Genomic DNA, 24,878 nt, shown 5'->3' with positions numbered 1-24,878 from the left:
GATGGACGTCCTCATAACATTTGTTTTGTTAAAACTCATAAATTTGCTCCGTCCTCTCTGAACCCTTTAGCACATATGTTGCAAATTATAATCATGCTGTCTTCCTTTGACTGTAAAAAAAACGTCCAACCTGGGGAAGAAATGTTTGGCTTTCTAGTCGACACTCTGTGACTCTAATCATCTGCAGCAGCTTGACATCATGTGCACAACGGGCTGCTCTTCTTCTTGTCGTTTCATGTGTATTAAAGGTGCATACCACCACCTACTGTATCCGTGTGAGTGTCTAGTAATTTGGCTTCATATTATCAGCTTGGGTTTCACTGATACCGATAAACTGTCTAGGATGTACCACGTACTAATACATGAGAAATGAACGCAGTGTTTCTACTAACAGGGAAAGAGAAAATGTTTGCTGTCATCCAATTAAATTAAACACAGACAGCAAAATGATTTTCCAAAAAAATGAAGTTACTTTTTGTTTTGCAGTGGTGTTACTGGAGCTGTTTCACCACCATCCGCACTTAGTTAAAAGTAGTTAAAAACAGCTGTAAGTGGCTTTTCGATTTCCCTCCTCCATCGACATCCCACTCTAAAATCATTTGCAGCATGAATTCTGACTGTTTTAATGTAGGTAATTTAAAGCCTCCCTTAAATTAGTGTGGATTTGTGTCCAAAATCCAGACTACGAACTAATCTAAAGGAGGCAATACAGCTTTGTTGGACCATTTTCCTGGCTTTATTTTCCACCTGTAGGTGTCAAGTGATTGAAATGAAGCAGAGTGTAACATGATGTGTGAACTGGTGCGAACACATCTGGATTTATTTTTTAAGAAAAGAACAAATTAAGACTGAATGTTTATTGCGTGGGGTTATTTGCTTTGGGCAACACTCACATCTGTTTAAGTTCAGATTTCAAGTTGTACAAGACAAGAAGGTAGAAATGGCTTCATCTAAAGTTAGAACAAGGGCAACCTAAACAGTTGGCACAAACTTTAAAAAAAGGACATCTGTCTTATCTTTTTAAACATGACATTAAGCTACATTCAGGTCTGTTAATTTTTTATATTTTCCTTCACAAAGCTCATCTAACAAGCAGTAAAAAAAAAAAGACAACCGACCAAAAAGTCTCTGATGAAATGCTCACCCACTCTTTGTTTCATGCATCCTCCTCCTCCTCAGTATCTCGGGTAGAGCACTCGCTGAATCTGCCCGTCGGCCTTACGAGTGTCCAGCCACTTCCCGCACTGGAAAATGGTCGTCACTGAGTTGGCTGTGTTGGTCACCTCGACGCACTCTAAATACCACCCACAGTTGGAGCCGCTGTTGTCGTGCTCCACTTTGACCCTCAGCAGCTCCCCGAGGTCCAGCATCTCCAGAACAAAGCGGTCCGTTCGCCCTCGCTCGAAAAGGTTGCGGAACTTCTGCCGCAGATGACGCTGGCCCGAGTCACCGTTGACGCCATAGATGGTGATGAAGACGTTGGCGTCCGTGCCGGCCCCTTTCACGTCCCCGGTGATGATGATGATCTCATACTTGACGGGGACCAGGTTGCGGACTTTGCTGGCGAAGCTCTCGATGGACTTGAAGCACTCAAACGTCAGGAATTGGTCCTTTTTGGCTGCCAGTGGGATTCGTGCATCACAGTGGAAGAAGTACCTAAACGGGAGGGAAGAGTTGGAGTCACATCAACACCATCAACGTGACATTTTATATAACAAAACGTAGGTTCACTCACTTGTTTCCCAGCTCCTTTTCTGTCACCACCACCTCCGTAACGTGCCAGAAAGCTTCACCCTTCACCTTCTTTCCGTCTTTGGTTATGTGGCCGATGCAGATGCCGGCAATCTCCCCCACGTGCTTCGACGAGAACTCAAACGTGTCGGTGGCGCCGCTAAGAAAAGGGCAAAACAAAGTTACGAACTACTTGCAGAGTTCATGCAGGGTTTCACTCTGAACGGTGAACGGTTAAATTCACTGGTCTGCCAGAGAGTTTCTCTCTTGTGCATCTCATGGGATTAGCTCTCCTGAGAGCAGAGACTCTGAGAACAGAAAGTGAAGCTACGAGATAAAAGAGGGTAGAGAAACAAAACATGTGAAAGAGAGGAGATAATGTAAGGCCACATAATAGGGTTTTACCGTGAGCCGAGCCACCTAGGCTCTCTTTGAAGACCTACCTTAAGAACTTCTTTTTCTTATTCTCCAGAACAAACTCCTTGGAACGGGCTTTCCTTCCTTCCAACACGATCCAGGCGTTTTCCGTGGTGGAGGCATCGTCGGTGTCAGCGGTTGTTGTGGCAATTTCATATTCTGCAGACAGAGAGGCAGAGGTTGCCGCATTATATTCGTTTCGCATATGGCAGACGGTTGTAATTAGCTGCAAATCATTCTTCTCAGGACAATTAGAAAGCTTGTAATTATGCCCGCAGACTTTTATTTTTACTAACTGGTTTTGTCACTGAGGTCTATAGAGTCGTTGTTGGCACAGGCCAGCTCCCTCATTATCTGCCCGTCCTCTTCGTTTTTAGCCAACCAGCGGTCACAGGGGAACCTAAAGGTTTGGTCCATGGCCTCATCTTTAACGTCGATGTACTCCAAGTGCCAACCGGGAGCAGGGCCTGTTTACAGAAAGAGCAACGAAGTCTATTATGGTTTTATCCTTTTAACCCATCAATGTCCACAGCTGAGCAAAGCACAAATCCACTGGACTTTTTCAAATCGTTCAGAGCATGAATCTACAGAGAGAGTTTAACATACTGGATTTTAGATTTTCCACACAACTTTGTCTACTAATTAAGGCTAACAAATAATCAGACATTTTCACTTTGTTATGTGTAGCCACCTGTCTTGATAGTTTTCTGAGCTATTTTTGTGTTTCTACCTCTTACAGAAGAAATTCTGCCAGCGTCACTGTGACAAATCATTACAATTTAAATCATGTTAATTCTGCTATCGTAAAAAACAAAGATCCCTCTGGTAGCTGTCTGTTACGCTGTTTTTGTCCTCCTCACCTTTGTTGTCGTGCCACACTCGGACCTTGGACAGTTCGCCCAGACTGAGCATGTCAGAGAATCTGAACATGTCTTTCATTTTACGCTCAAACTTGTTCCTGTTGGTGCTCTCCTTCAGAGGCAGCGTCCCGGTGTCACCGTACTCCCCAAACAACATCACGAACACATTGGCATCAGTGCCAGCACCTAAAGTACAAGAGACACACAATGTTTTCCTAATAATCTTGCATGGATGCTGCTGTGATATTGGATGAATGGATACTTGACAAAACACATGTGACCCACCTCCAACATCACTGGTCTGCACTTGGATGATGTAGGTTGTTTTCTCCACCATCTCCTCGTCATCCACCACAGCTGCCAGCTCACACACTTTCGTTCTCTTGGGCCCTTTTGTCTTTGACAGCCAGTCCTCGTAGGTAAACAGATACATCTCCTCTGTGCTCAGGTTCCGCATCAGGATCTGAAAGTGTTTGTTGAGACATTTATTGAGCACATCTCAGGTGTTGCAAGATTTCAAATGGAAAAGTTACACTTGATTATGGCTGTTTAGGCAATATAAAGGCATTTATACAAGTTTTTCACATATACAGCAGTACTGCCCAAGACCTATAGACAGACTTTAATGATAAAAATCTGCATACTACCTTTAACAAACTGTAGCAAGTGTAATTTAAGCCTGTTGATTTCACCTTTAGATTTTTTTTTTTTTTTACAGTTTGTATTACATACTGTAGGTTGATAGGTGTTACCAAAAAAGGTGCTGCCATAGATTAAGCCTGAGTAGTCATTCAGTTACCCTGTCAAGAAACCAGTCAGGGCGGCTCCCAGAGCCGTCAATCCGAACTCTGATCTTCTTCAGAGGAGCGATGTCATCTATCTCCAGACTGAATGTGTCTTCTTGACCCCTTTCAAACCTAAATGATGGAAATAATATACGGATCATTTTCTATTTTAATACATCTGGACTTCAGATTGCTATTGTAAAGAAATTAGCTTAGCTGAAGACTGGAAAGAGCTAGCCTAACGCTGTCCAGACATATCAAAATCGGCCTACCAGCACCTCGAAAGCTCACTGATTAACAGGTTATGTCTTGTTAATTTAAATGTATATATAAATTTAAATGTGTAGAAAAAATGTTTCATTGAAACCCATGATAACTGATTTATTTTTCATTATTGAGGTGCAGTTGAAAGAAGTTGTGATGGAATTTAATTACCTTTTTTTAAAGTGATGATTTTATGGAGCAACATTGTCATTAATTTAGAGTCATGTTTCTGGACATCTGATGAATGTAAGTACACATTTTGGGGTAATATTTAGCTAATTATCTGCCGAATGCTCCACTATGTTCCCCTGCTCGATCCTAAAGGTGTTTCACTGCCGAGAAGATAGTGTAGAGTGAATTTTTAGATTCCTTTTAGCTGCCTGCTGTGACCAAAAAGGACACAATGAGAGTGGTAAAAGTGAACTGAAGCAGTAAAGTTGTGCCGGTTTGCTACAAAATGAGCTGAAACTCACTATAAAGCTCCATTAAGAGGAGCCTAGGGGAGCTGATTCACTGTTATTTGAAAAATATCGAAGTAAAAGGTGATCAGTACAGTCGGGGTGATAACAGAACCGACCTGTCCGCATTTTTGGGCAGCAGCATTTCCTCTGTGCTCCCATTGGCTCCGTACACCGTCAGGAAAATGTTGGTATCAGTCCCTGCAGACTGAGTGTCACCTGTGACGACTGTGGCCGAATAAATAACCTACAATATACAGCAGATAACACAGATTAATTTTGTTTTTTATGCATCTGAATGTTTTCCACGGTTTCGTATTTTAGGCTTAGTGACTCACTTTGCGGATAATGTTGATCGTGCTGGAGTCCAGCACGTTGAACAGTCTGGCAGTCAGACCATCTCCCCTGTCTTTAGCCAGCCAGCACTTACATGGAAAGATGTACTTGATACCTTTGGTTGGCACGGCAACCGACAGCTCATCCACCAACCAGCAGCTCTCTGGTGTGACACCGTTATGGCCAAGCTGAGGAGAGAGAGAGAGAAAGAGTGGGAAGGCAGAAGTGGGAAATGATATATTACTTGATTTTGTTTGATCTAGGTACCAGAAGGCACTGCTAGAATTAATTATTGCTGAGCTAGAATGGTTTTATTTAAATTTTTTAAATCAGTGCATCTGAGGAGGCAGCAGAGAGGAGACAGTTTCACAGATTTAGCAACAGAGACAGTCCCAGATTCTCACTTCCACCCTCTTGATCTCTCCTACGTCAGTTCCATAACACACAAAGTGCTCCATGGTGCCGGCTGTGAAGGATTTCTTTCCCTCGGGCAGGTCCAGCCACAGTCGTTCTGTCTCCACCTCGCTGGGGCCCATGATGATGACATAGACTCTGGCCGTAGTGCTGGCGTCTCGGTCTTTCCCCGTGGACAAGGTGAAGTGATAGGGGATGACTGGGTGGAAGAGAGGAGGGTTTTTAAATTTCATTTATGATAAAGGGCTTGTTAGAAATGTCTGGGAAATACACACATGTGGTTATTTCCAAGTGGTATTGATACCGAAGTAAAAAGCAATAGACAGCAGCCGGTTAGCTTAGCTGAGCATTAAGTCTGAAAACAAGGGGATACAGGTTGTCTTGCTCTGTCTGAGGATAATAAAATCCACCCACACGCACCTCTCAAACTCAGTAATTAACACTTTATATCTCACTTGTTTAATCCGTCCAAACACAGAAGTCACATGATCGCTGTGAATACTTGCGGCCAAGAATTACGCCTATATACAGAATATATAATAGGCATTATCCCCTGCAAGAGGATACATTCGTTGTATCTACACTTAATTATAATGTGTAAATTAGAGAGTGTTTACTGTGTTTGTAGGCGGATTTGTTAATCTGAGCCAGGATGGCTGTTTTCCTTTTGTTTCCACTCTTTATACTAAGCTAAAATACCCGACTACTGGTTATAGCTTTTTATTTAATATACAGACATGAGAATGGATCAATCTACTCATTTAACTCTTGGAAAGTAAACAAATTTCCCACAATATTTAAAAAAACCCAGCTATTTTTAACTTTGCTGAGTATGTTGTCATCATACTGTGATCTCATCTTAAAGGAGACATATTATGCTCATTTTCAGGTTATGCAAATGTGTGACATGGTGACGTGTGGGATGTCACAAAGTCACAGAATTAAAGGTGGGGCTACTGATGAGGCGTTTCTGGAGCAGTGTTTTCTGTGGGAAAGAGGAGCTTCTGTTGGTGAGGACTTTTACTTTTGACCTTCTACATGCACAAGAACCAGAATAAAACACTGAAGGAAAGGGGATAAAATTAAAAAGGCATAAGAGGTCTCCTTTAAAAAACATGCAGAATAGTTTTGCGGCCGTACTTGGACCCTCTTCCACCACTGCCGCCTTTTTCTTCTTTTTCTTCTTGTTGGCATTTCTGTCCAGCCCCAGTTTGGCCTGAATCATCTTCTTGGAATTTGGATCAGTGTGTCTTTCACCTTCATACCCCTAAACCGGACACATAGCAGACGATTAACCTCCTCACTTCCTTCTCATAACTGATTTTTACTTCACGGCAGCTAACAGCAAATCAAACACAAAAACTCTCCCAAATTAACAAACCTTGACGAAGAAGGTCCTCTCTATGCGTTTGTCCTCTTTCTTCTTCGACAGCCAGCGCTCACACAGGAACATGTACACCTCGTCTGTTACCTCATCCAGCACTTCCACCTGGTCCAGGTACCAATCGGCTCCGATCATGGAGTTGTCATGACGAATACGAATCTTAAACACTTGGCCCAAGTCCACAGCCTCGATAGTGAACTTGTCCACCTAACAAGAAAAGAGGATACAACACATGATGACACCTGTAGACACCAGCAGTCATCTGACACAACGCCTCACACCTGTCCTCGCGTACCTCTCCTCTCTCGAACTTGTTCTTGTTGGTCTCAGATTTGGCGAGTTTGCGTTCTCCTGTGTCTCCCAGGTCTCCGTAGATGGTGAGAAAAACGTTGGCATCAGTTCCTGCTCCGTACATGTCGCCTGTCCGCACAGACACCTTGTACGTGTGAGCTGAGACGGAACAAAAACTTAATTATGCATCGAGCAGAAGTACACACTGTTCGCTCACAGATTTGTAATTATGTTCGACTGAACTAGAAAACTGAGATGAGGTTTCAAGATTTTAAGGTTTTAAAAACTAATTTTTAACATAATACAGCAGAAAAGAAGGATTTGATTTGTTAAGATGTAGTGGAGCAATGGTGTCCTAAACAAAGAATGAAGTCACACTCCCTCTTTGTCTGTGTGTTCTTTGTTTTAATAGCCGGTTTTATTTGTACATCCGGACATCAGAGCAAGGAGGACGTGGGTGCGTGACATGATCCGTAGGGGACCAAAATACAGTGAATATTACTGCCTAGGCCAGGGACAAAACAGCAGCGGTGACATTTCCAGCGCCTTTCAGAAAAGTAAAAGCTATGAGGACATTGGCCCTGAGAGAGCGACCTCCCACACAGTATGGTAAAAGCATGATGGCGGAGTGCATTTCGAACCGTTCAGCTGAAGGCATTCACGCTCTGTTGTAACCATCAAACTTTGGCTGCCAAAGTTGCTTTACATGGGGCTAATTTTAGCTATTTTACTCACTGTTAGTTTAATCTGCAAAAGGGGATCATGTCTTATTAATTCATGTTATGTATTGTAAAGTACAGCATTTTCCCCAAACTGCAGTAGAGTAATTGTATAAAGTAGCATGAAAAGGAAATACTTGTGTAAAGTATCTGTACTGTGTACCTATCTGATTTTTAAGGTAGTATAATACGTGAGTAAATGTATTTAGTTACATTCCACCACTGTAATGAGAGTACACCTACTCTCCAAAGCGTCCTCCACCTCCGTTTCAGTCGTTTTCAGCTTCCCATCCCTGAGCAGTTTCTCTGTGATGATGTCCGAGGGGACCAGCTCCCTCACCGTCTCCCCATCATCTTCAGACTTGGCTAACCAGCACTCACATGGGAAAATGGTCGTCTCCGAACCCTGCCGTTAAACACAAACATGTCTCCAAACTGGGCCAGGCTGTCTGTAACTGAAGGAAAGTATATCTGACTCTGAGAGATGTGTGAGCCAAACGGTGTTACATTATTTATCTGTTAATAATTTAATGAGGGCACAGACACGGAAACTCTTAACGATGCACTTATCCACGCAGGTGTAAGCTTGAGTGGATTTCTACTACCTTTCCCTTCCTGAGCTGTCGTCTAATCTCCACTCTGTCCAGGTGCCATCCAGGGTTGGTGCCCTTGTTGTCGTGTCCTATCCTGATTTTCTCGATGACGTCACCGATATCTTCCAGCTGGGAAAAGACAACACAGTGTTTACAGAGCTGCAGCCACTGCCTCAGAGGATGTGTATAGTCCAAATCCACTCACCTCCACAATAAACATGTCCTCAGCTCCCCTCTCGAAGTACAGACGTCTCTCTCTCTTGTTGACACACAGGTATTTCTGCTGAGTGCACACTCCCTTTTGTCCGTACAAGACTATGAACACGTCAGCGTCCGTCCCCGCTCCGAACACATCACTGGTGTATATCTTTATCTCATACGGCACAACTGAGTGATTGAAGGAGAAGGTAACCAGCTTTGTTTGTTTGACAAAAGATGGAAGATGTCAAGAGACAGTTTGACATTGGAGTTATTCAAGCGCCTAAGTGCGGTTTTGGCACTTTATGAATATCTTGTGTGAGCAAGATAACAAATATTTATCCATATTTGGGGCTTTTTTTCAAATCTTTCTCAGATCGTAGACCATAGCTTTAATGATGATGATAATCATGTTACCTGTTGTACATGTCATGGTTTTGGGTTTTGGTTTGATATTTCCTGTTTTATTTTGTAGTTACACGCTCTCGTGTCTTGTTGTCACTTCCCACTTCCTGCTCACCTGCGTTCCCAGTGTCCTGTTTCCCTCCTGTGTTCCTCCCCAGTCTGATTCCCCTCCTCACCTGTCTCACATCAGCCTCGTTGGCACTGCCCTGTTCCCAGTGTCTCTCCACCTGCACCCCAGATTGTATTTGAGCCTGTGTTGTTCCCTTACTCTTTGTTGGTTTGTCTGTTTTCTTCACTTCTTGATTTTGGATTTTTTGATTTTGGACGTCAGCTCACTGCCTCAGCGTGTCTTGCCTTTTGTTCTCTTTTGTGTTAACTGTGATGGTAAAAAGAAGGGGAGTAGTACGATTTTACTGCAATGTTGTAACTTTTTGACTATAAAAAGTGAAAATAAAACTAGTTGACATGGTTGCGACAGTATCTGTGACTGCAGCATGGGGATTTGGACTGTTTTATGTGTAAGTCAAGAAGCGGGGTCCTGTTGCAGCGGTGAAATTTAGAAGGCAGTGTCACGGCAGCATCGTAGAGTCAGTGCTCTAACAAGCACCCTTCTACAGATAAAGTGCTTTAACTACATGCTACCGCCGCGGCTTCCACACTTTCATCTGAGCAAAATTTTGCATAAAACACTTTTACAGGAAGATTTCTCAATCAGCGCATTGCTCATTTCACTAATGGGATTAGAGTACTTCTTCCCCGGCTCTTCACTCACATGGCATGTAGAGTTCAGTCTGTAAATCAGCGGGATAGAGATCCCTCACAATCGCCCCATCATCCTCTCCTTTATCCAGCCAGCGGCCACATGGGAAGCGCAGTCTCTGACCCTGTGAGGGGGCGTCGACCTCGACCCAGTCCAAGAACCAACCAGATGAACCCCCTGATGGTGGAAAACAATCGCAGGTTATTCAGTTTACTGCTTATATCAGCTAAATTTCAGTCTGCAGAGCCTTTTCTTTCCCCACCTGAGTTGTCGTGCCCAATTCGAATCTTTTCCAGGTCGCCCAAGTCCACCGCCTCCACAGTGAACTCATTGATCATCCCCTGTTCAAACTTGTTCTTATAGTTCTTGCAAGCCTTTAGGTTGACGATCCCTGTGAGTGGCATTTTTTTTAAATTCAAATTTGGTATTATTTAGCCAACAACATGCAGCACGAGGATACTTGTGAGTTATCACACCTGTGTCGTCATTTTCTCCAAACAGGATGGCAAAGACATTGGCATCGGTCCCAGCATACTTCTTTTCTCCGGTTTTTATTTTCAGAGTAAACGTGGTAGACATGGCTGTAAGATAAATTGAAGAAGTCAGTACTTTTATTCTTTTCATCTTCACACTGAAATACACGAGTCCCCCTTTGCTCTCGTCTACACCCGCATGTTTCACCAGCACTTAGATAGATACTTGAACAGGGTGCCCTTTCATCTGGTCCCTCTACTAAAACATGAGCCAGCTTTGAAACTGTGTTACATTTCTGCTCGAGCCCCAGCGTGGCGCTGGTCCCCTCCTCATCCTCATCCTTCCTCATGAAGGCCTCGTCCACAGGAACCAGCTCTCTTGCTATCTGTCCATCGTCCTCGTCCACAGCCAGCCAGCGATTGCAAGGGAAATAGTACCTATAGACATATATAGGAAGTACTTCTGATCAGCTCTCTAACTCAAATATGACTTGTTATTACATCAGTGTACAAATGAACAAAACTTTCTGTTGGTTTCACCTACGTTGTATCATCCTTTGTGTCCACTATCTCAACACGATCCAGGTACCAAGATGAGTAAGAGTGAGTGTTGTCGTGGCGGATTCGTAGCTTCTTCAGAGGACCCAGATCGACAGCTGTCACCGTGAAAACATCCTCCTGCAAAATACAGACAAAAGTATAGTACAGTCCTGCTTCAACATATTACTTTAGTAAAAATCCAGACATATGACCAGCAGAACATAGTGTCCATCATGCAGAATGGTTTCCTTTACATTGTTATATTTTGTTATTGGAGTAAAATTATTCATACATTAATGTGTAATTAATTAATTATATTGTAGTTGACTGAAGTGGAGCTCTTTGGTGTTTTAATCTAAAACAATGCATGATATTTTATTTGTCGCTCTACACATTTACAAATAACTAAGCTGTGAAATATATTTAATGGATAAAAAAGTAGAATGTTTCCCATAGAAATGCAGTAAAGTTGAAGTGTAAAGCACCATGGAATGGAAATACACAAGAGAAGTACAAATACCTCAAAATTGCGACTACATGTTATGAATCTCACAACACTAGGTGATGGAGACTTCTTGCAGACACAAGTTTTAATATCTGAAAACATCTTGACTCTGGAGCTTTTGATTGTATCAGGTGATCTTGTCTGCTCAGTTATCATATTTTTCCACAACAACTGGACAAACTCCAACTGTTATGGTAAGATAAGACATGAAACATCACTTTGTGCCAAGAGATCTGTATTCTTGGTATTGTTCCAGGAGCATTAGCCCTGAGAACCGATGAAAGTAAGTTGCTTTACCTTTGTCTCATACAAGCGAAGCATCTTGGAAAAGTGTTTACTGTCAGTCTGTGAAGCTGAGGATTAATGAGCTCTCTTCTTGCATAGCGATTGTATATACGATCAAACAAAACAAGTATATGTATTTCATTAAAGATGGGATTTATTTCTTGCATTTTTGGATTCAAGACCTGATCATCTAGCTTTTTTTAATTAGATTTTTCTTTTGTTTTTGTTTATTTGTCTTTATTTTAAACTTGTGTGTGGGAATGTATAGATGATACTTTATTTTAATTAATACTATTATAATTTTGTAAACATTTTGTATACAACTAAATAATACAAAAGAAAACAAAACAAGAGAAAACAAGATAGACGGTGTTATACTATTGAAAGTCCCGAAACAACTCCTCTCAAAGTGTCCAAATACATCTTTTAGGACTGTCATAACAGTATTATTCATTCAGTGAGATATCTATTTAAACTGACTCCTCTGTGGATGAGCAAACATTCCTGTCACTCAGTGACAAAAGGCTATTGTTGCTTTTGATCCGCAGGAAGAAATAAACCCTAATTGTCTGTGGACATGAGTTTTGTGCTCCTACAGAGCCACGTGTAATGTAGAGATGAATAATTCACAGGTCTGGATTAAGTAATGAGTAAAAGTAGGACAGGTTCAATGACACAAAGGACTCCTCATAGCTGCTCTCAGTCACAGCTGGCTCGCCTGCAGGAGAGCATGTAATCCTACCAGAATACACTCCCACCCACACCTCGGTGCACGGCTCATGTTGCGCGGAAGTGCTTGAGTCTTTGAATAACTGCTTGTTAATTTTCGGCAGGATACCCTCCCAAGAAAAGAAAATTGTGCAGCCCTAATTAAAGTTTTTTTTGTATTTGAGATCCAGGCTCAGACAAACATTTCTACCGTTGTCAGCTGGATGCCACGTCGAGCTGTTTTTCATGTTCCTGGTTTATGTATCTAAGTTAATGAAAGAATAATTGTAAAAATGAGTCATTCTAATATGAGTAATGTGCTTCGACCCCTTTATGACCCATATTTCTCAGTATTTTTCCATTTCACCGGGTACAATTCTACATTTTTAAAAATCGAATGAATCAGATTCCTTATTTTTATCTTCAGCTGAATTAAAAAGCGGTTGTCATCTCTTTGTTTAAGCCATCATACCTGCCCCCGCTCGAATTTGTTGAGGTTGTCAGAGTTCTTCAGATAGCGCTCTCCGGTGTCTCCGTTTTCTCCATAAATATTAATGAAGACGTTGGCGTCGGTCCCGGCACCCAGCATGTCACCAGTGAAGACGCACACTTCATAGGTGTTGACTGTCAGACAATGCAAGGGATGAATTACTAACACCTCTTTAACCTGTCAGCCAGGAAACTGTGTCAAATCAAACCATGCATGTCCACAACATCAACACTGAGGCACAAGATATAAAACATGCGCCAGAAAATGTTGGAAATAACACAAAGGGAGCAAATTCTATCTTTATACTGTATGTCGGTGTATGCGCTGTCCTCATACACTATCTGTGATCATTAACAAGATTGGATAGAAGTTAGGGTGGCACAGGTGTATCATTTAATTATAACAGGTAATTTACTCAATAAAGTTGTCAAACCAGACAGTGCTGATCAAATATGAATCAATTCTGTAACTGCAAAGCCCATTTCTTGTCTCACATGTTGACATATTTTATGTACGGGTGTAACAATCCGGATTGATTTAATGATAAACGATCTAATACCATCGATGCAAAGTGGAAACGTCAATCCATGCCATCATCTTTAGGTTACGCTTTTATTTTGAAATTCCCCTGGCATACATGTACAGTAAGTAACTAGTAGAGGAAAAAGTCTGATAGCCGTTAGGTTAATTTATGTAATGTAAAAATGCCATAGGCTTAAGATAATGGTGGCTAGCAAAAAAAGGTTACAGTTATTACTGAGCAGTATTTAATGCTTTTGGGAAAAGGTCTTGTTAAGCCATGTTTATGTGTAAGTGGAGACAGTTTAAAGTAAACTTTACTGCACACTTATTTACAATTATTTATGTGTACTTACTTTCTTCATGGCCAGAAGCAGAAAAGTAACTGATTGTGTTAAATGGGCAGATGATATCAACTAATATCCACTGCAGGCTCCTGAATTGAATCAAATCGAAATCATATCGTATTGTTGTCCAAAGAATCGATGCAATATCGTATTGGAAAGAATCTGGTGGTTTACACTGTTTAGCTGTAATATGAGAAAGTTTGTGACGCAGGACGGACAGAGAGGGGCTCACACGCTGTAACATGTATGCGTGGCCATCCCAACAACCAAAACAATGAACAGAGACGCTCAGGTTACAACACACACACACACACACACACATGCAATACAATACAAATAATGATATAAACGCATTTAAATAAAAAAAAAAAAAAGGGAAGGGGTGACTGAGCCTTCTGCAAACGTGTATCATGGGGCGTCGGTGAAGCCTTCGATCTCGTGTTGGATTCAGAGAGGTTATGAAATTTTGTTTAAAGTGAGAATAAATCAGCTACAAAGAAGGCGACAGAATCGGCGACTGCAGTGTTTGGATTTGGATTGTTGGATTTGTGAGTGGAGCCCTGTTCAGATGGCAACGAACAAGCCACGACGAATACAGTCGACAAGATGAGAGAGGTAACCAGCTGTTTATACATAATTGATGTCGTCGTGCTTTTTCAGTATAATTTAAAGAGAGTGTATATGAGTTATTCATCTCTCCTGAATTTGTAAATGCATAAAGATCAGTTCCACTGAGCTGTGGGCAGCATCTCATCCATTTTGGGGTCAGCAGTTACCTTGTTATTACTGTATGTTTCAAATATTAGAAAAGACCTAAATGGTTTTCGGTGCATTTTTCAGCGACGTTAATTCACCCAGCATGAATTGATATGTTTGGAGCCCTGCAATTTGCACTCAGTCGTTCAACACTTCTCTCCACAACACTACACTTAGTTGTATTTTTTTCGTACCTTCCAGATCCTCTGCATCCTCAGGCAGCAGCTCCACCACCAGCTCGCCGTCCTCCTCTCCCCCAGCCAGCCAGCGCGAGCAGGGGAAGTGGTAGGTCAGCACCACTTCCTGCATCTCCTCTCCACCCTCCTCGTCCTCATCATCGTCTTTTTTCTTCTTCTTCTTCTTTTTCTTGTCCTCCTTCTTCTTCTCCTTGGGCACCAGGGCCATGATCAGATGTTTGACGTCCACCGTCTCCAGGAACCAGCCAGAACCTATTCCAGAGCCATCGTGACCGATGCGGATCTTGAAGATCTTCCCCACATCTTTGGCCTCTATCTGAAGAACAATGTTTTAACTCAAACTTTATCATCTAGACACTTACCTCCTTTTTCTTTGCCTTTCATTTTAAACTACAGAGATGCATTTTGGCTCCAATGAAAACAATTCAAGGTTTGATACCTTGAATATTTCTGTGGTGTTCCGCTCATAGTTGTTGGATCTGCTTTCGAGCGTGATAATCTCCGTCTTCCCCTTCTCTCCGTAGATCTGGATGAACACTCGGGCATTGGTGCCAGCAAACGTGACATCTCCGGTCAGTACTGTTATCTCATAGTTAATCACTGGAAAGTACAGATTGACAAAGGACACACATAAGAGACTCTTGGTGAGTGGTATTGTAAAACAAATACATTCAAACCCATGAGTTCTTCCAGTATGGATAAATATATGTATTACATGCACATACATAAGAATGAAGACTTCTCAAGACTTTTCAAAACAGTAGATAAAAAGGTGCTCTGCAGTGATTAAATTAGCTAACCAATATAATTCTCAGTCAGAGAGAAGTTTTTAAATAGTATTCACTTTTATATTTGGATCAAAATGACACCTAGATCTTAAAATCAATCTCTTGACGTCACCAGTAATCCACAGGATTAGTTTTGAGATACAGGACAAAATTAAAAAGTCTCCATGCCAGCATGAATCTAGGTGTGTGTGTCGTTTCCTCTAGTGGTGTGAGAGTGTGAGGACGTTTCCTACGTTGTTCCATGTCCAGGATCTCGCTTGGGTAAATCTCCACCTCTGTCTTGCCGTCAGCCTCGTCCTCATCCAGCCAGCGGTGACTGGGGAACATGTAATGCCTCCCATGGACTGGAACCATGATCTGAACGCTGTCCAAGAACCAGCCGGCACGCATGCCCTCGTTGGTGTGGCCAATCATCAGACGATTGATCTGGAATAAGAGTCCAGATGAAGACTTGCTTACAAAACAGGACATCATTCATAATTGTTCTACAGTTTTAAACCTCTAATTTACTGCTTGGATCCAGTCTAATGACCGTTATTGTCCAGGCACTGTCTACAAATAGATGGAAACCATATCTAAGGAAGGAGGCCACGAATTTAGAATAGCCTCGTACAAAGTTATGATCATCTCTCGACCACTTCTGTAATATCAATGATTGAATAAATCATGTGAAATTTCATCCAAAGAACTTCAACAGCATATATCATCAGTATGGATGAACCTAGAATGAACTCTGCAACCTCTCAATAAATTATTTCCGAGCTTGTGGAGGCACTTTCAACATCAAAAGGAAAGACATCAACACATGTTTTTGCCTCCGCTGTGTCACCTGTCCAATATCAAAGGTTTCCACCGTGAAGATGTCAACGCGGCCCGTCTCAAAGTAGTTCCCCAGGTTGTTGGCAGAGACCACCAGCAACATCTTACTGGTGTCGCCTTTTTCTCCGTAGAGCTTGACAAACACGTTGGAGTCTGAGCTGCCCCCGGGGATGTCACCTGTCTTCACCGCGATGTGATAGGCAACATCTGACACAGACACAAACTTAAGCTTCAGGGGGAGTTCACTTTTAAATGTTAGAATAAAATTCCACATTCCTCTAACTTACTGTAAAGACGCTGTCCATCTGAGAATGGCACCAGCTCTCTCACAATCTGTCCGTCATCCTCGTTGCGATCCAGCCACCTGCACGGCACATTCAGTGAGCAAAAGTCTCCTCTCACCTGTGACATCTCATAACTTGTACTTTCTCTTTTCTGTATTCACGCTGAGACTTATGCACCTGTTGCAGGGGAACTCTATAGCGTTGGCCTCGGCCTGTCCCTCCTCTCTTACAATCACTTTATCCAGGAACCAGCCGCAGCCTCCGCCTCTGCCGTCGTGTCCGATCCTCACCCTGCGCACCTGCCCGATGGCTACTGCCTCGATTATAAACTCATCCAACTACAAAGACAAACAGTCAGCAACATCACATCTTCTTATATGTCACAGAGAGGAATATGTGACCAATATCATGACATATTTCTTGAGTGTTGAGTTGCTGTACTTGTGCTGCAGATAGGGGATGACAAATATATGTCAGTATTATCATCAGGAGAATTTAGTTCATGCATACAAAACATGTTTAATTAGAGATAAGACAGACTCCAGCAGGGGTTAATGCCTGATCATTGGGGTGAAAACAATAATCAGTCCAGAATATATTCACTTACAAATGTGTCATCATGGGCATCAGTATAGTAAGCAGCATGCTACAGCGATGGCTAATTGGGTTAATTAAAAGCACACTGATTAGTGATTGGCTCCAGTGTGTGAAAGAGGAAAGAGAAAAAGGCAGGCAGGTTTAAAAAAAACAAAAGGCTCTAGTTTTTATTGACAAAGCTAAAATCCCCAAATCTCAATGCAGCCGATAAAAAGGCAGGCGACAGAAAGGCTGGCAGCAACACCAGGCTAAAGAGAGTCCAAGAAAAGACTAGAAAATGCACAACTAATAACAAACCAGAAAGCTACAGGGAACAAGGGCTGGAACACAGAGGCCACACAAGGCGCAGACACAGGCTTAATACTCAGGGATTTATTAACAAATCAATCACAGGCGAACAGGAATAAGGCAGGAAGAGAAGCCAGAGCAGGAAGTGTAAAGCAAACCATGACACATGAGAAGACAACCAACAAAATAAAACAGGAAATGACTGATTCACTATGCTCTACGTCTGACAGTGATGTACTGGATGTACTCACGTTTCCTTTCTCAAACTTGTTGACGTTGTTTTTGCAGTTGACCAGCCACCGATCTCCGGTGTCCCCCTGGTCTCCAATCAGATTTAGAAAAACTGATGCATCCGTGCCGCTGCCGCCGATAGTCCCTGTACAAACTGTCACTCTGTATTTGATCACTGCAGAACAGAACAGAACAGAACAGAACAGAACAGAATCAGTCCATCAAGTTCAATACTTCTCTGTATTTGGTTGGCAGTGCAGATGTTGGTTGCTTGAGGCGTGTACATACAGGGTAGTGGCTCAGGGATCAGTTCTCCAGTGGCAGGGAGCTCCCTCACAACCTCGTTATCGTCTTCATTTGTGTCCAGCCAGCGCTCACAAGGAAACGTGTACTTCTCCTTCGTTAACGTCTTCATCAGAGTTGACTAGGTAGGAAAAGCGTAATGCTGGACTGTTTGGATTATCGCTTTATTCAAGTGCTGAACAATCAAAGCTGTACAATCCTCTGGACCTTCTTGTTTCTTCATTTCTAAAGTACGTTAAAAATGTACTTACTCTTAATCCAATTATCATTAGAAATTAGATTCCCTCACCTTACTTAGATGCCATCCTGCAAAAGGATTTCTCTTCTCATGCCAGATACGAAATTTGGTCAATTTTCCAAAATCAGGCAGCTCAACCTGTAAGTTCACATCAAGATAAAAGTTACATCTGAAGCCTCATTATCTGACTGTTGATATTAAGTGTGCCTGGTATTGAAATATGGGATACTAACCATAAACCTGTCCACCTGTCCCTGTTCAAAATTGTCCGTTTTGTTGTCCAGCCTAATCTCATCACTCTTGCCCTTCTCTCCGTAAACCTGGAAGGCGACATCTGCGTCTGTTCCTGCACTGGGCAGGTCTGACGTCCAGATCCACAAGGACCAGGGGTGTTCTGAGGAGAAGAAATGAAGCAATTACCTCTGATTCAGGAGCACTGTCATGGCGAATGATACTTCAAGTTAGATTACTGATATCACTTTATCTTCATTAAAAGTTTCTCATTGTGACTCAGAGGTACTGGAAATGTAGTTCCTCCCTTCTGCTGTGCTAGAGAGAGCTCAATAAGTGTGCAGTAGCCGTTTGTGACAAGAGGCCTGCCAGTTTGAATATTTCTACTCTACTGAAATATAATTTTTGTTTGTGAAATAATATTTTTTGGGCAGAAACTCCCAGTGATTGCAGCGGACAGCTCCCAACTGTGACTCTAATGCTCGCGTTCTGTTGCGGACATAAAAGCACTCACCATTAACTTTTCTTTAAAAGAGGTATTGGACTTCACAAGCAACAGGCAAACCAACACACTAAACTTGCAAAGTAGCTGGAACGCAGACTGCCTGCTGTGTCATTATGCAAATGTAAGATAAATATTATGGAGTTTTGAGGGTTTTTGCTCAGCGTTTCAGGACATAAAATGTGAAAATGACAGCATTTACTGCTGCTGACGAGCCATAATTATTGGCATTTAACTTACTCTTCTGTCTCTTCTGCCTGAGTGACACCATCTCATAGAGCTCTCTCTCTATCAGCCCGTCTCCCTCCTTCTCATCCAGCCATTTGCTACATGGGAAGGTCTGCTCTATCCCTGTGAATGGACAGTACACCACCACCTGCGAACGACATTGACTCAGCTGAATTAACTCACTGTGAATTACCAGATTGTAGTGTGTGCATACGTGTGCGTGTTCACTGTACCTTCTCGCAGTACCACCCAGCGCTGACTCCATCGTTGTCGTGTCCAATGGTTACTCTGCTGAGGGGACTGAGGAGCGCAGCGATCTCAACATTAAAGATGTCCGTCAGGCCTCGCTCAAACTTTCCTCCCTCCAAAAACACCTGGATCAAACACGCCAAAGAATAGATATACCCAGAGGAGATGTAATCACATTCATACTCATAGGTCTAAATTTATGAATTCATAGATGCACCAAACTTCCCACACTGTTCACTTAAAAAGTTAATATTGGGTAGTGCAGTGCCAAAACATCAAAACTGTCAAAAAAGCAAAGCTAAAACTATTTGGAGGCCATTATTTGGGAACCTGCTTTTATTGGACTACCAGTTTGAGGAAATAAGGTAACCACAATTGCTGCAGCAAATTGTTTTGTAAATGAAGTACAAGTTGTGTATTCTGTTTCTTGTGTACTGTTTCTTCTCATTACCTTGCCACTGTTCTTCATGCCTTTCGAGCCGTGCATCACAATGTGGATTTTGGAGTTGGTCCCGGCCCCTCTGATGTTTCCTGTCACAATCTGAACGTTGTACACGATACCTGGAGGATACAGTTACATGTTGGGCTATCAGAGGCTCTGCCAGCAGGTCACTATGGTTCACAGCAGCACCCATACGCCCCGAGGAGCTGAGCTGGAACCAGATCAACCAGATCTGAACCTTGATAGTCTGACACAAGAATTTTTAATCACACAGTAAAACCCTGGCAAGCTGGACATAAAAAACATTTTCTTTTTGGACTGAATAAGAGGGAATAAACAGCAAATGATCTGTCCCTGGGCAATAGAAATGTTATTATATTAAAATCCTTCATGCAGTATTTTTCAGACAAGGCAAGAAGATTATTATTCCAAATCCATTTGGATGAAACTGCCAGGTATTGCGTTAATTTTTCATTCTTGATATAGTTGCATTCACTGACATCAGTTTTCCTTTGCAGAAATTAAAAGATCAAGTGTATGTAATACAATAAACACATTTCATCCTCACCTGTAGGCTGGCTCCCACCCACCAAAGCGTTTCTCTGGATCTTCCCATCATCCTCATCGATGGCAAACCAACGATTGATTGGGAATTCATACACGATTTTGTTTCCCAGATCATCCACAATCACCTGCAAGAGGAACGTAAATCTGTAGAGTATAGCAGTGTCTGTCATTTTATTGTTGATCCAATATAAAAATAATAATAAAGTATATTGTTGGAGTGTTTTTACATTTCAAATGACAGTTTATTATTTAAAGTCTACTTGTTTATCTACATGTTTTGAGGATGATTACTGACATAATTTGATTGTTGCTTTGTCTGCAGCCATTTTTTATGAGTTGATTGACTCTGAAATTAAATGTATAATTGTACTTTAGCAGCTAATGGATTTATGAACTATAGAAACTATTTTAATTTTGTGTCTTGTAATCCTATTCAGGAAAGAGTGTTAGAAATGTATAAATAATATTATAATAATTACGCTTAAACACATTTTAGCAGCAATGAAAAGGGCAAAATAATTTGTGATCCACATACATCTCAATAAAATCACCATCAATGGCGGCTGTCTCACCACATGTGAGATGCAAATAGATCATGATTCATTACTGCTGTCACAGTTGATCTTTGGTATCACTCTGTGCTGCAGTCTCCAACAAATCCACCGACTCGACTGTCTGTTTGCTGTAAGGCAATCCCTTAATGGGGCATGGTTTCCCTTTACACAGAGGGTAGAATGACGAAATGTGCCTCCTCCTGTGTGTGTGTGTGTGTGTGCGTGAGCTCGTGCATGTGCATGTGTACGCCCGTTTGAATGAACTCATCTCTCAGCTGTGCACACTGTATGTGTTGAAGGAGCAGGGACACCAGTCTCAGATGAGAGGACTGAGAGGAAATAAGAGGATCACATGTCTTAAGTACCTCTGCAGAGGCAAGAGCTGAGCAGAGTGAGGTACAGTAAGACTTTACAGACAGATTTTTGTTTCAGAATAAGGTGTTCAAAACCCTTAGGTGACAAATGATGTAACAACTAAAAATAACTCATTATTCTTTCTTTATTTATTTATTTAAAATAACTTCCCTTAATGGTGCAATATGTAAGAAATGGCAACCTGTCGAATTCATACTCAAAACATATACGAGAGCATATCACCAGAGTCAGCGCTAGTTGCTGTTAACTGTAGCTACTGTTAGCTAGTTAGCTTAGTTAGCTGTTCAGCTAGCAATCCAGCCTTTGAGCTTGGAGCACTGAGCGAGTGTTGGTGCTTACATTGCTAGCATGCCAACTTCATTAGATATCTCCTTAACATAACACAAAGACATAATAACGTCAAAACTGTTATTTTTCTCAAAAACAATATAAACAATAAGCTATAAGTAAACAATAATCTGTTTCTTACCTTGTCCGCAAACCATCCTGCTGAAGAGCCTTTGTTATTATGGCCAATGGTGATCTTCCTCACTTTGCCCAAGTTTGGTGCCTCGATGGTGAACTTGTCCTCGGTGCCCTTTTCAAAGTTATTTTTGTCATTATCGAGTCGTCTTTCACCTTGAACAGAAAAAAACTATGTGTGAATTCTACACCAGATAAATCCTGATTTAAACCCAAGAAGAAAATAATTGAAAAGTTCATTATGTGACCCCATGTGAGATTGTAATTCACCTGTGTCTCCAAACTCCCCAAATACGTTGATGAAGACGTCTGCATCTGTTCCACTGCCTTTTATATCAGCAGTGAAAACACTCACTATATATTTATTATCTGGAAAATGAAGACCGAAAGTTTTAAGAGCAATTTAAAAACAAACACTTCCAACCAAAGCAGGGCTGATTCACTGAATTAATCACTGGAGGAAACTGGAAAGCTACAAGTACTAACTTTTAAAAATAAAATGAATTTGTTATATAACACTCCTATTATTAAGTGTAAAAATACGTATGCCTGTAGGCTCATATCTGTGTCTACATACATTTAGGCATGTCCATGGGGTCCATGCTACCCAGCATGTCTCTGACATAAAGGCCGTCTCCCTCCACCCTACTCAACCAGTTGTTACAAGCAAAGTAGAACCTCAGGTGGGGCCTGATCACATCCGTCACCACCACTCTGTCCAGGAACCAGCTTGCGTTCATACCAGTGTTGTCATGCTCAATCCTGAAGCGACAGAAGAAAAGCATCTTGATAAATAAGTCTTATTCTTCTTTCGAGTGAATTCAGAGGAGGAAACAAATCTTCCTAAATCTGATCCAAGGACAGCAGTGTTTGGTTTACCATGGTCGAACCGAGATGACACGTCTATCGTACCTTATCTTTTTTAAAGCTCCAACATTGTGAGTTCTTATTCTGAACACATCAGTTTTGGCCCTTTCGAATGCCGTGCGGCTCCTGAAATCACAGAACAGTTAAAATTAGGAGGCCACCCTGAATTTCATCCTTGTTCCACTTCTCTACAAAATAAATGCAAAAGGATAAGACCAAAAAAATTCACAAACATTCACTCCCGAGGCGTAATGGCACATTAAACCCTTGCAAATGTTCGACAAAATCATGCAGCAAATCTCGTCATGCAAACTGATTGCAAATTAAACACCAAAACCACAGCACACAGTCTGAGCAGCCATTTCTCCACAACCACCTCCACCGCTGCGCTGAGAAACACGTACCTCTTTTCTGTGCTGTTAAAGAGGAGAATAAAAAACACAAAGGGTTAGTTCAAGCACAAAAACCTACTCAATCAAATATGCAGTCCAACTTGATATGGTTATGACTGAGGCCTCTGTCAAAGGTTAAATCTTCAGGTGACCTTACATCTAAATTACAATAATGTTCTGAATAGGACCTACTTGCTTGCCAGGTGAGCTTTGGGAGTGATGCCATATTCTCCGAACAGAGTGATGAACACGTTGGCGTCAGTGCCTGCTCCCCTCTCATCACCGGTGATGGTCACCACCTCATACACTGGAGGGTTTAATGACATAATACAAAGGGAAGTGTGTTTTAGAAGTGGAGGTGCGTGCTGAGATTTCAGGGAAGAGAAAGTGTGTTACAAGGAGCTTGGGGGCAGAATCGTGGTAACTTACAGCGGCGTAGACGGTGATACACAGCGACAGTGACTGAATCTCTTTTAACGGCAATAGTGTTTCACAATGAAGACTCCCATGATGCCACGCGACTTCACAACATCATGACGTCATCACCGTCATCATTTAGTTTTAATTGCCTTGATTCGGCTGTGATGTGTGTGTGTGTGTGTGTGTGTAGCTCAGATAAATGTTCAGTGTGGCTTTTCATTGGGGTTTTTTACATTTAACAGTGAGAGCCAAGTTGTAACTTTAGAGCACTGTGAAGCCCTTATTAGGATGTGAAGCCAACTTTTGTAAAAAAAAGAAAATACTGAGTGACAGGTGTCATATAGCTGTAGGTTGAAGATAAGATGCAGGACACGGATACGACTTCACTCGGTGGAAAGTTGCCATGAACATCAAACCAAAACATGAGGACATTAATGCTGGAGCCGCTCAGACTCCTGTAATTGCAATTAAGGATTCATCGTCTCTCCTCTGAGTGTCAGATGTCAGAATTTACATGTACATGACATATTAATACGTTCTCTGTTACTGTTACTGTTTGTCTTTTGCACATTTTACAGTATGAGATAAAAAGATTTCACCTACCTTTCTTTTTGTGATACTCATCCTCGTAGTTCTCCACCGTCTCTGGCTCGTAGCTGCGAAGCTCTTTCTCATAGATTTCAACGTAATTTTCAACCTTCTTCTTCTTGCCTTTTGTCTTCTTGGTGTCTTCATCACTATCTCCTTTCTCTGAACCTTTCTTCTTCTTGTCTTTCTTTTTCTTTTTCCCTTCTTCCTCGTCCCCAGCTGACTGTTCTTCCTCTTTCTCCGAGTCCTTCTTGGATTTTTTGTCTTCTTTGGACTTTTTATCCTTTGCCCCCATCTTGTCTTTGACCGAGGACTTCTTTGATCCTTTCTTAGTGGCCTCTATCACATCAGGGAGTTTTCCTCCTCTCTTTTTATTCTTGGAGACATTGTTGTTATCCTCGTTATCAGTACTCTGAGAGTCACTGCTCAACTCATCCTCGCTCTCTTTGGCTTTCTTCCTCTTCCTCTTGACCTTTTCTTTCTCTCTTCCTTTTTTCTTGGTGTTTTTTCTCACATCAGGCCCCGATGTGTCAGAGTTGTATCCTTCTTCATCGCTGTCTTTAAACTTCTTCTTCTTCTTCAATCTCCCAGCATCCTCTGGCTCACTGACCTGCTTACTTTTCTTCTTAGGCTTTGGTTCCTGATCCTCTGAGTCTTCGTCATCTACATCTTTGGTTTCCTCTTCTGCACTCCGTCTTGTTTTTTTCTTTTTTGTGGGCATCTTTAATTTATTTACTACCTTGTAACTGTAACCGATTCCTGTGTGTTCCGGTGAAACTTGATTAAACTGACCCGTGACTCTACAGGAGTGACCAGCAGGACAGGTCCGTGTCAGAGCCCAGAGACTGCTGTTTGGCAGGAGGCTGGGGAAGCCCCTCTCTGCCGGCCCTCCTGACCCACAACAGCAGCAGATGCTCTGACCTCATTAAGAATGATAATCTGCATGTTGTCACCTGACCTGGGAATGAAGAGCTGACAGAAAATCCCACAGAGGTGATACAGTAATTATGATACAGTT

At 41.9% G+C, this 24,878-nt stretch overlaps 1 protein-coding gene across 1 annotated transcript; it reads right to left on the bottom strand.

The window, feature by feature from the left end:
• Positions 1-900: 900 nt before the first annotated feature.
• Positions 901-24,581, bottom strand: loxhd1b (lipoxygenase homology PLAT domains 1b; the record flags this gene model as incomplete). The annotated part of the gene is made up of 43 exons (XM_084359891.1): positions 901-1,656; positions 1,736-1,891; positions 2,175-2,307; positions 2,445-2,615; positions 3,009-3,194; positions 3,294-3,471; positions 3,808-3,925; positions 4,635-4,762; positions 4,854-5,039; positions 5,256-5,464; positions 6,406-6,532; positions 6,647-6,856; positions 6,945-7,099; positions 7,903-8,065; positions 8,265-8,381; positions 8,458-8,639; positions 9,628-9,792; positions 9,878-10,006; positions 10,092-10,196; positions 10,381-10,526; positions 10,633-10,766; positions 12,599-12,750; positions 14,433-14,751; positions 14,875-15,035; positions 15,457-15,649; positions 16,053-16,249; positions 16,330-16,406; positions 16,504-16,664; positions 17,463-17,617; positions 17,731-17,866; positions 18,035-18,121; positions 18,217-18,377; positions 18,957-19,092; positions 19,178-19,318; positions 19,645-19,754; positions 20,204-20,327; positions 21,601-21,749; positions 21,864-21,962; positions 22,171-22,355; positions 22,506-22,586; positions 22,865-22,876; positions 23,045-23,159; positions 23,876-24,581. The coding sequence occupies 43 exons, from the start codon at positions 24,579-24,581 to the stop codon at positions 1,176-1,178; spliced, it is 7,236 nt and encodes a 2,411-aa protein (XP_084216017.1). The 3' UTR covers positions 901-1,175.
• Positions 24,582-24,878: the final 297 nt, after the last annotated feature.

Source organism: Pagrus pagrus (genome assembly GCF_965226575.1).
Source record: "Pagrus pagrus genome assembly, chromosome: 8".
Lineage (NCBI taxonomy): Eukaryota > Metazoa > Chordata > Actinopteri > Spariformes > Sparidae > Pagrus > Pagrus pagrus.
Note: the sequence above shows the minus strand (reverse complement) of the source record. Positions and strands in the feature narration are given on the sequence as shown.